General features: G+C 35.0%; 4 protein-coding genes across 6 annotated transcripts in view; 1 reads left to right on the top strand and 3 right to left on the bottom strand.

Moving 5' to 3' along the window:
• LOC118746751 (cysteine and histidine-rich protein 1 homolog) overlaps nucleotides 1-3,810 on the bottom strand; it is a 25,905-nt gene extending 22,095 nt beyond the window's left edge. For both annotated transcript variants that reach the window (XM_036480655.1, XM_036480653.1), the window contains exon 1: nucleotides 2,797-3,810. In XM_036480655.1, coding sequence (XP_036336548.1) covers nucleotides 2,797-3,303 — 507 coding nt within the window. In that variant the 5' untranslated portion in view covers nucleotides 3,304-3,810. The remainder of the gene's footprint in view (nucleotides 1-2,796) is intronic.
• A 74-nt stretch (nucleotides 3,811-3,884) lies between these two features.
• On the top strand, nucleotides 3,885-6,186 carry LOC118746750 (folliculin-like). 2 transcript variants are annotated; one of them, XM_036480652.1, is made up of 6 exons: nucleotides 3,885-3,938; nucleotides 4,044-4,634; nucleotides 4,765-5,286; nucleotides 5,351-5,612; nucleotides 5,678-5,780; nucleotides 5,845-6,186. In XM_036480652.1, exons 2-6 carry the CDS (start codon nucleotides 4,260-4,262, stop codon nucleotides 5,963-5,965), a joined length of 1,383 nt encoding a protein of 460 aa, XP_036336545.1. In that variant the 5' UTR covers nucleotides 3,885-3,938; nucleotides 4,044-4,259; the 3' UTR covers nucleotides 5,966-6,186. The 2 variants fall into 2 exon arrangements, with proteins under 2 accessions (XP_036336545.1, XP_036336544.1); XM_036480651.1 differs by having other exon boundaries at nucleotides 3,915-4,634.
• Nucleotides 6,187-7,704: 1,518 nt separating this feature from the next.
• On the bottom strand, nucleotides 7,705-8,889 carry LOC118746749 (60S ribosomal protein L18). The gene is made up of 3 exons (XM_036480650.1): nucleotides 8,782-8,889; nucleotides 8,549-8,635; nucleotides 7,705-8,346 (listed from the first exon to the last, which is right to left on the bottom strand). Exons 1-3 carry the CDS (start codon nucleotides 8,782-8,784, stop codon nucleotides 7,870-7,872), a joined length of 567 nt encoding a protein of 188 aa, XP_036336543.1. The 5' UTR covers nucleotides 8,785-8,889; the 3' UTR covers nucleotides 7,705-7,869.
• An 87-nt stretch (nucleotides 8,890-8,976) lies between these two features.
• On the bottom strand, nucleotides 8,977-10,113 carry LOC118746747 (vesicle transport protein USE1-like). The gene is made up of 4 exons (XM_036480649.1): nucleotides 9,865-10,113; nucleotides 9,591-9,799; nucleotides 9,215-9,535; nucleotides 8,977-9,153 (listed from the first exon to the last, which is right to left on the bottom strand). The coding sequence occupies exons 1-4, from the start codon at nucleotides 10,005-10,007 to the stop codon at nucleotides 9,110-9,112; spliced, it is 717 nt and encodes a 238-aa protein (XP_036336542.1). The 5' UTR covers nucleotides 10,008-10,113; the 3' UTR covers nucleotides 8,977-9,109.
• Nucleotides 10,114-10,664: the final 551 nt, after the last annotated feature.

Below are 10,664 nucleotides of genomic sequence, written 5' to 3'. Positions count from 1 at the left end.
ATTCACCTAATACCAAATCAAAATCATCGTTTTCATTTACCCAACAGGTGTGTTTCTAAGCGCGTGTATATACATATGTAAAAAGTATATTTGTGTTCAGCACATGCATACATACATTTGTATGTACATTCATATGCATCCGACCAAGGGCAAGAGAAGCGAATTGAATTGAATTTTTTCATAAATTACGTTTTATTATTAATTTTTTCCCTAGTTTGTTTAACATCCTATCGATTCTGCCTTCTTTCTATTCAAACCAGTTAAGCCAAAACTTCTCAGTGGGAAAAGCAGTAACGCATTACACGCGTGATAAATAATGTAATGTATTTCTTATGAGTTCTAGATTCTATTATTGTTTAATACATATGTAACCAGTATTTTGATGTATCCAAAAAGTCACAAAAAATCGCATTCATTCCTGCATTACTGGTAAGCAAAATTAAATGCCCCACTTTTCTTAGGACGGACATCGCCGTGGGAAAAATAATGCATTTTCGAATGTGAAAACGGTTGTTTTCCTGATTATTTTTTTCAATTATCATATATTACATTTTCCCACAGGGTTTGTGTACCACTGATGCCTAGGAGAACGTACAACTGCGTGCAAAATAATAACTAGTGCGACATTTTCACTAATTTTGACATTTTTCTTTTGTTTGTTTAATGTTTACTAATTTTTAAAAAAAGTATAAACGGTATTTTGTAGCCACTTGAAACTTGCACTTTATTATACATGCTAAAACTGCATTTTTTGTATTTTTTATAATTTTGCACAAAGTTTGCATGTATGTATGTACGTATGTACATATATGGTTTTTATTAGATATTGAGCTATACTTTTATAAAGAAAATTACTCAAGGAGGCTCAATATTTTTATTATGTTTTGCACAATTGTATTTATGTATGTATATATATTTGTTTAGATAACTACGCATATATATGTATATGTATCCTTACATATATATGCACATTCGCATATATGTATCTATATGTAATGTAAATAAAAGGAATGGAAGCATGGTGAATGCAATGTATCAAAAATCATATGTCTGCTTTAAAGCGACGAAAGTCAAGAGCGGAAACAACGGCGTGCGCATAACAGATAAACAAATACCCAAAAGTCTCTTGTCAGCTATACCAAACAAGATGGTGTATATATGTATTTATGTACATATATACTGCATACATATTTACATATGTATATACATATATATGTATATATACGAAATACATATTCGTTCATACATAAAATATATGTATGTGTAAGAAGCAGCAGATAAGTAAAAACAAACTCAGCTGAGGCGAGCTAAAGCAATTGAGGTAGAGGAACAGCCGATCAGATACGTAACGAGTCGGACATTGATATACAGCCCCACCTTCAGGGCTGCCAACTACTATATTTAGCTATGAAGTGCCATATTGAGGATAAAAAAGTGCCAAAATGTGCCAAATAGAAAAATAAAATTGTCAAAAAAGGCGTCACTGTTTTTAATTATTCCCATTTAGCATTAAAATTAGAAACTTATTCCTAAAACCAAAGTCCAATGCCAAAGTAAGATAAACTAGTTGTAGTATACACTATGTAATGTATTGAAATACTACTATTTTTCAAAAGCGCAATTTTGGCACTTTGTGTCAAATTAAAAAATTAAGTGCCATTTGAAGTACAATAGGGCCAAAAATGGCACGGTTGGAGCTAAATTGGCAGCCCTGCCCACCTTACGTCCCTTGATAAAAAAAAAAATAAATAAACGAAAACAATCGCACTCACAGTTCACATTCACTACGAATTGAAGAGTCCACAACACAAACACGAATACATACATACATATCACCTAACCATGATTTTCCACCACCATCAATAACAAAGAGGAACACCCAAAAAACAACCACAATTGCTCAGCAAGTCACAAAAAACTATGACAACTGAATTCTGTAGACTTTCATCCATTACAACTATTTTAATTCGGCTTTTCTGTGTTGAAAGGCACTTAATTACTATTTTGTGTACTTTGTTAAAATTTTTTGTTAAACAGAATAATATTTCAATTATGCCTTTAAGCGCCAATCTTTCATTTAAGTGTTAAATTTTTGGTAAGACCGTAAATTAGTGCTCAAAAATCAAAATATGTTAAAATGAGATATGCTGTTTTACCAAAAAAAACCCAAATACTACGGCTCTTATGTATTAATGGATCTTCCCCAGGCATTATACACAGTAGAGAGAGGGAGTAGATAGCCAATACAATACAACGGGAATCGCGATAGTGGCACCATAGCGTTGACACACAGCTGATCTTGCCTACTTTTGTCCAAGTGATTCTAGTTTTGTTGAAACTATTATAGTACACAAATAAAAAGTGTATCCATGTGTACGTAAGTGGATGTATGTATACGAGAAGGAAAGTTTTGGGTTTGTTGTCGTTCATGAGCTGGCAGCGTGTTTGCATTGTGAACTTTCTGCGTCTTAATAAAACCAATTTAGTTTATATACCCAAATAAGCACTATAGAATATGTAGGTATGCTTAAGCACAAATGTTTTACATATGTACGTACAGCCACGTTTGTTTCTTTCTTTTGGAGATTATTTTACCTTGATGGTTTTATCGGCATTTAGGACATTCGTATGTTAAAGTTGCTGATTCGAGCAAGATAGGCTTGCATTTTTTAATTTATTTTATTTTTTAATCAAATTAAAAAGGTAATGCAAAAAATAAAAAATATAAATAAAAAAATAAAATGTTCCACCCACTACCCATTTTCACAATTTTGTGCAAAATTATTAGGTACTCACCTGATACATAGCTGTCTTCGGCAAATCCAAGCAAACAGCACAACATAAAATCCCTCCCAGACGATACTCGAGCTTTTCGTGTTGCGATGCACTATTACCACTGCCCGAGGATGTGCTCGGATGATCGAGCATTTGCTTCTTAGATGGTGGCTCACCACTGTCCACTTTACCCCCACCAACACTAGACGAATTACTACCACCCCCAACACCACTTCCAATCACTCCACTATTAACTAAACTTGTATTTTCACTAGTTGTAGTATCCATTGTTATGGATCCCGCATTGTTGACTGAACTCGAGGATGTACCTGCGCTGCCACCATTACCTCCACTAACAGCACCAGCAACGGGTTGTGATTGTTGCTGTTGTTGCTGGAGATTTACTTGAGCGCTGCTGCTTTCGCCGAGCAGCTCATTGGACGCTAATAGTGGTATAGAATTTAGGCTCATGCTACTGGCACCTGAAGACGATTGCTGCACAACAGCACTTGATTCAACGTCAGCCATTTTCTCCTAAAGTGGTGCTTATTATATTCTTCTAATTTTTATTTTTTTTTTGCTTTTCCACCAAAGTCCGCCTTTTATTACAATATTTTATTTGTTTATTGTTATTATTTGATGCACGAACACCAATCTGACCTCCACCAAATGAATTTTCGCTCAGATACGAAAGTCTTCCTCCTGTCTGCCCCCCTTTAATCGATTTTTCAGTTTATGATTTTGCGTTGCCTTAAATTTTTCCTTTGCTTGCGAATGGGTTTCTTCTTCACTTCTTTTCTTTAAATTTTGCAAATCTTATTAAAACAATTCTTAATTTTACGGATGGTTAGCTTTTTGTTTCAACTATTCCGTTTGAAAATTTCTCAATTTATCCAAACCCAAAAGTAAAAAATTTATTTAAAACAAATCCAATTGCTGCTATATTTCTTTTTTCTTTTGGAAATAGTACAAATAAACCGAGCCGTTGTCAATATCGTCTTTATCGGGCGAATTCAACTCAAAGAATGAATAGGAAGAACAAAGGGGCAATGATTTTATTTCTTCCAAATCACCAGTGTTGCGCTTTTGGTAATGCGACTAGTGCGTTAAATTACAGATTACAAGTTAGAAAATATCGAATATTATGCACACAAGGTGTTCAGGTAAAAACCTTCTGCAGTTTTATTTGCTTGAATAGTATAAAATTAATGCTTAATGCTTGTCTTAAATGAAATCTCATTGCTTAAACCAAAAAAACCTAATTACAGATTTCTAGATAGATTTACGTTCTTTGTCTCGGCGATGAATTTCTAATCAGAACTTCTATTAACTGGGTGGCAGCACCGCAAACAGCTGGAGAGTGAATGAACCATAAAGCAACATAGCGATTGGGTGGATTACCAAAACAAAACAAAAGATTGCATAAACTTATTTGACTTTTGCAAAAAATGTAACATTTTCTCGCTTTGTTCGAATAAATAAATATGAACGCTGTTATAGCCTTGTGCCACTTTTGTGAGGCACATGGGCCTAGTGCTATATTTTGTACACAAACTCTACGGGATACAAAATTGGAAGAGGTACAGTTGGATCAGCAGCAACTGGACAGCAAAATGTGTTCCGCCTGCAATTCACTTGGCCAAACTAATGGCTTGTACAGTAAGGATAATGAAAGTGGAGCGACGTTTTTAAGCACACAAACTGCAGCATTGCCTGACGTCCAGATGTTGGTTAAGCAAGCAGCAGTGCGAAGCCTTAGCTGTGAGATCAACTCCAATAAAGATGGGGGATTTGTATTCTTCGGTGACTCTGCAAGAGGGCATGTACTGAGCCATACATTTCAAGTAAATGATCTGCAGGTAGGTTGAATATTGATGTTTTAATTTTTTATTAGGAAAGATAAACAGTGGTATGTACTATTAGTGAAAACTCAGCAGAAATCCATTTCCCATGTTGCATAATTACCTACATTATTTATTTGCTCTTTAGGCTCGGGGCTTCTACCAACTATTCTCCATTATTGTACTTATGAAGGATAAGTACTTCCTTCTTAATACGAAACCTTTCCTTGCTGAACATTTACGAAAAATTTCAACAGACATTCAAACATCTGCCAAAAAAATCAACGATGATACAAAAGAACTGCCTCGGCAACGTCGATTGTCCAGTGCACAAGTTCTTGTGCAAACACCACGCTCTTTAGTAGAATTAACTGGAGAAGAAAATATTTATGCATTTCTACATTCACACTTTTCGTGGATATTATTGGCTGGTTCGCGTTTCCTTACGGAACATGTTACTTTTGGCAACCTACCGTGGTTGCCGCCTCAAAGTAGCGATCGTCCGCCGCAACAGCGTCTTACATATAATATTACACTGCCAATGATACAAAAATACGAAGAAACTATTAATGATCCCGAAAGAGAAGAGTTTTATTCACTACGACATGTAAAGGAAATTGTACGACGCGAATTTAATACGGTGATGTATTGTGCACTAACCGGCATAAAGGTGATAAATAGTTATTTAGAAACCTACTTAATCACAACGTGAAACGTTAATATTTTAATTACAGATTATTGTACGTGGGAGCTCAGATCGTACGCTTAACTTCATGCTCTGCTTAAAGAAGCTGCTACCAGAGCCAATGCATAATCTCATGCGCATCGATGCGCAACATCAGCATTCTATCAGTTCTGACTATAAAATAATATCAGTGTCGAATGAAATTGCAGTTCCTATTTCGAGCAGCTCAGTGTATCGCATAGATTTTCTAGATGATTCAACAGATGGGCATAAAGTTTGCGTAAAATGGCCAGGAGAATTACCAAAAAAATGTATAGCTATAAATTTCAAAAATGCGTGCATCCTATTTATCAATATTCTTTATGATTTTTGACAGGGCCAGATTTAATGGTAAAATTAATGAAGGCTGTGGACGAAAAACGTTTTACCCCTTTGGTGTTAAATAAACAAACAAAAGTCCTGATAGAAGAGTGGAAAAAGTACGTATTATTACTGGCTAAAATATTCTGCTTATTTTTACTTTTTTCATCCCTTTCCTTGCAGCAAAGTTATTTGCTTAAATCGAGCTAAGTCGTCGAATGGTCAGGGGAAACTTAGAAAAGTATTAGGGGTGCAGCCGCAAGACCAGCCATTAATTAATTACTGGAGTGGACATTTGCAGTAAAAGGATTCTATATACATATAAGCTTTAAAGTAAGAATTTGAATGAATTATAGAATTAGAAATAGATTTGATACGATGATGATTTTGTAACTTCCTACAAAAATGTAAAAACTCGAATTGAAATTATTGTAAATTCCATAGAACACTTTGCGACAAAATTAAAAAAAAAAATTCAAAACACACGAAGCAATCGATAAACTCACGAAACTATGGGCCATTATTGGGTCGAATGAATAAAAACAAAGCAATTGCTTTTTCTTAAAATTGCATACCTTTTATTTCAATTTTGTTTGAATAAATCGAGTAAAGTCTAAGAAATTTTAATTTATTATTTTATTCATACGACCCATTGTAAAACTGCTTTTTTACATTAATTTTATTTTTTTAACTAACGTAGGACAAAATTCAAATACGTGGTCGAGTGTTTTTGGTCCTTAACATCTAATTTTTTTCAAAAATAAATATCGCAAATATTGAAGGATAAAATTTTAGCAAACATTATCGTTGAAATGCAAAAAGTATAATTATAAAAATCTCAAAATTCAGTTTTTTGATTTACATATGTACATATGTATGTTGGATTTCACCGAATTACAACTCCCCACATCATTTTATGAGAAAAAAAATATTAGTCACGACTTTTTCCATTTCATTTATGATGTTGTTACGTCTTTTTGCATTTTATGTAACGATATGCTACTTCGTAGCTATTAGGATTCAGTTTTAGCATTCCCGTAGATTTCAAGAAAATTCGTACTCTATGGATTATCCCTGATTGATTTTTGAAATGTGTGAAATTGGCTTTCGCACTGTGGTATTATACTACGGGCTATTTAAAGATATATATATCTATTGCAGTATTTCAGTGTTTCAATTGCCTTCAATAGAACAATTCCAGCAAGATAAAGGGTCGATTATGGATAGCAACGCAACCTCAGTTGGGTTGCCGAAGGGCTACAAATTTGATGATATTCGAAGTTTCAGGTACCACCAACCAAGATTTGATTGTAAATAAACCGTGAAACCGTTTAAAAAGAAATAAATTTTTAACCGACTTCCAAAAAAGGAGGAGGTTATCAGTTCGTCGGAATATTTTTTTAATTTTTTTTTTTTTATGTATGTTACCGCATAACTTTGGGCCACGTCAACCGATTTCGATAATTCTTTTTGCATCGGAAAGGTAGTGTCTCAGAGGTGGTCCCATACTAATCTGGTTAAGATCCGATCAGCGGATCAGGAGATATATATATATATATTTATTTTTTTTATGAGAGTTGAAGTCGGTTTTTTTTGCTAAAAATTACTTGTTACAATCAAAATTTCCGCGTCAACCACAAAAATTCAGTTGCCAGGTTTCAATTGCCAGTTGCCGTCTGTAATATAATTTCCAATATGTAATATAATTGCCTTAAACCATTTAATGCTTGGGGGTGTGCTTCATCTGGTGCCGCAGAGCCGACCATCGTAACTTGAAAATGGAGTCATGAACATCACTGGGAATGCTAAACATGCAAATCAGATCTAAATGTATTAATAAAGATCATATCAAAGAACATAGAAAACCCTTCTAGAGCGCATTATTTTACTACGTTGAAGACTAATTGCAACAACCCATTATGTACTGGAAATATTTGTCGCAGATTGCAAAGTTTCACTCAAGAATTTGGAAATTTTTTAGTAAACTTTCTATCAATAAGGTATAAGTAACTAAACTAGTAACATATAAGAACACTACACGCATTTTGTACTTTGGAAAAAATTATAAGTAATTGCATCTTTTATTTGCATAAACATGTTGTGCGGCTGTCGTGCACTATGCAGCAAAAATCAATAGTCACAAATACGAAATTCGTGGTTACCCACAATATAATATTACAAACGCATAAACGTGCTAAGCTTGATTGTTTACTTCTTGTAACCGCAGCTGGAACGACGACCACGAGCACGCTCAAATTTGCGACCCTTTGATCGCACGTATGGGCGGGTGTGCGAATGTGGCACACCAGGCGCCTTGCCGAAGTGCTTGCAGGCTGTTCGTGCAGTACGTTTTCCTTGCAACAATAATGTATTTTTGCCAGTAGGCGATTTAAGTGCCAATTGATCGAAAGTCAACACTTTGCCACCAGCCTTGATGATGCGCTCGCGAGCTGTCTGTGTAACATGTAAAGCGCAAACAGTCATCTTGGGTACTTTCAACAGACGAATGTCATTGGTAATGCTACCGACAACAACAACTGTGGCTTCTGGTTGAGCGGCTGTCTTGAAGAAACGGCTGACACGCTGCAAAGACATTGGCGGGCGGTTAGTTTTGCTCATGAACAGACGCTTCAAGACGATGCGATTAAACTTCTTGTTGGTACGACGCTGTAGGAAGCGGTACAACTGTAAGAAAGAAAAAAAACGCAATTAATAATAATAAAACACACATTAGCACATACAAGCGGTAGACAAGATTTGACGACGCACTAAAATATTGCACAAGCCAGAGAAATGTCAGCTGCTAATAATTTCGGACACCTCAAACAACAATTGCATTTTCACACGGCACAATATTATTCCTGTCTACCAATTGGAAACCACTTACCTTGACAAGAAGACGCAAGTAAACATCCTGAGATTTGGGCTCAGTTCTGCGAACTTTGCGATCGTATTTATGGCTGATATCAATACCCTGAAATGGTCGTAGAAAAAGATATTCATTACAATTGGTTCACTATTGTGTTTCACAACTTTCTAGCATAGTGAATATTGATGAAAATTGAGATTATTCACTGATGTTTCGAAATTAATTTATTAAAATATTTCTTCAGGTCTTACCATTCTGGCGACCGGAAAAAGAAAGAGACGTGTAATTGGCAATACTGCTTGATCAATGACAGTTGTGAACTTGACATTTGAATAGACTTGTTTCGCGAGCACTAAAATATATTACAAGTGTTCTCATCGGCATGCAACCCTGCGAACACGTAGATTTTAAGGAAATTTGTTTGGGAATGTTTATTTAAAAACTTTAAATTTACAAATAGTTTTTAAAATTAAATTTGCAAATATTTGATATCATATTGTTTAACATCATTTTGTTTTGCTATTTATGAAATATAAAAAATTTTAGATATTTATTCGCAAGTACTTCTAAACTTTCAGTTTAAACTTTCCTCTTTTTCATAATTTTCATAAACAATACCATTCCTGAAATTATAAAATCAATTGGAGTTAATGAATGATAAATCTTGTTTTTTTTTTTACATACCAACAAATACAGCGATAACAAATGCAAACATAAGCCACATCCAACATTTCCATGCGTTGCGAGAGTGTTCCTCTAATTTTTCTGTTTCTTTATTTAAGGAATTAATATTGCGATCGGCCATATTTGTAGACTTTGACACGATTTCAGTATCCCTTTTAATTATCCGATTTGCGGTCTCGGTCTGCTCCTTTAAATTCCGCGTAAGCGAGAGCATATGCTCGGTAATTTTTTCTTGTGCCTCGCTATAATATTTAACGGCTTCGCCCATATTTTCCGCGCTGGTTGCACTATCATCCGGTTTACGTCGGCGCAGTGTATCGTCTACATAAAGGCATTATTAGAAAAAAGCTTCTAACATTTACAATATAATCCATACCTCCCAATAAATCCTTTCTTAAATCTGCATGGTGTTTGGAGCTTTGTAGTTGCTGCACTTCTTTCAGGGCGTCATCACCAGTTTCATGTGCCGGGCGTAGCTTTGAACGCAAGCTCTTAACTGGCGGTGGGCTGTCTATATAGTTGGTAAGGGCTTTGAGATCATTAAGCCGTTTTGTGTAGTCTGGTACTTTCAGATTACTACCGATGCTATAAATAAATGTAAAACAGAAATAAACTTCTGGTATGCATAAACACACGAACAGGGTACTGACTCGTCGCATTCCTTAAGTTCCTCTATCATAGTGTCCAGTGATTTTATGAACTTTTTAAGCCTCCAGTAGTTGGCTTCATCTTTAGCTAGCTCCTCGCAATTGGTCAGAAGAGTTCTAATATTTACGTTTAGTTTAGTAGCCATATTCTGCAAAAAACACGTATAAACAATAAATAGCAAAACGAAACGTAGCAATTAGATTGGCTAATCCACCCGTTGCTTTGTGATTCATTCGATCTCCAGCTGTTTGCGGTGCTGCCACCCAATCAATAGAAGTTGTGATTGTAAATTCTTTGGAATGCGGAATGCAATACCGGAAGTACAGGGTGAAAGCACGTGCCTCAGACAGGATTTCAGCTCATTTCATTTTGATGCGAACTTTGCAACAAATTTTAAACAAATTTAATTCGATATAATTTAAAGAAATTAAGTATCTTCTAAACTAAAAAAAATGAAATGGTTGATATTTCGGATATTTTGATTGAGACAGGGTTTCAGCTCATTTCATTTTGATGGGAACTTTGTTTACAATTTCTTTGCAACAATTTTTAAACAACTTTAATTCGATATAATTTAAAGAAATCAAATATTATGTAAATATCGGTCATGGTGAAATTATACCATGGATAGGATTGAAACTAAACAAAATTTGAAATGGTTAATATTTCCGATATTTTGATGCTTTCTTTTATTACCGTCTACTGACAGCTGACAGCTAAATACTTGTCACGCTGAACACACCTATGGCCAGAATGCATTCTTGTTCGTAGCGTCGAAGCGAGCGGTTCAGTGGTTTTGGCG

This window comes from Rhagoletis pomonella, unplaced genomic scaffold (genome assembly GCF_013731165.1).
Source record: "Rhagoletis pomonella isolate Grant_MI unplaced genomic scaffold, Rhpom_1.0 Rhpom_scaffold_00011, whole genome shotgun sequence".
In the NCBI taxonomy this organism is placed as follows: Eukaryota; Metazoa; Arthropoda; class Insecta; order Diptera; family Tephritidae; genus Rhagoletis; species Rhagoletis pomonella.
This window is presented reverse-complemented; position numbering and strand designations above follow the sequence as displayed.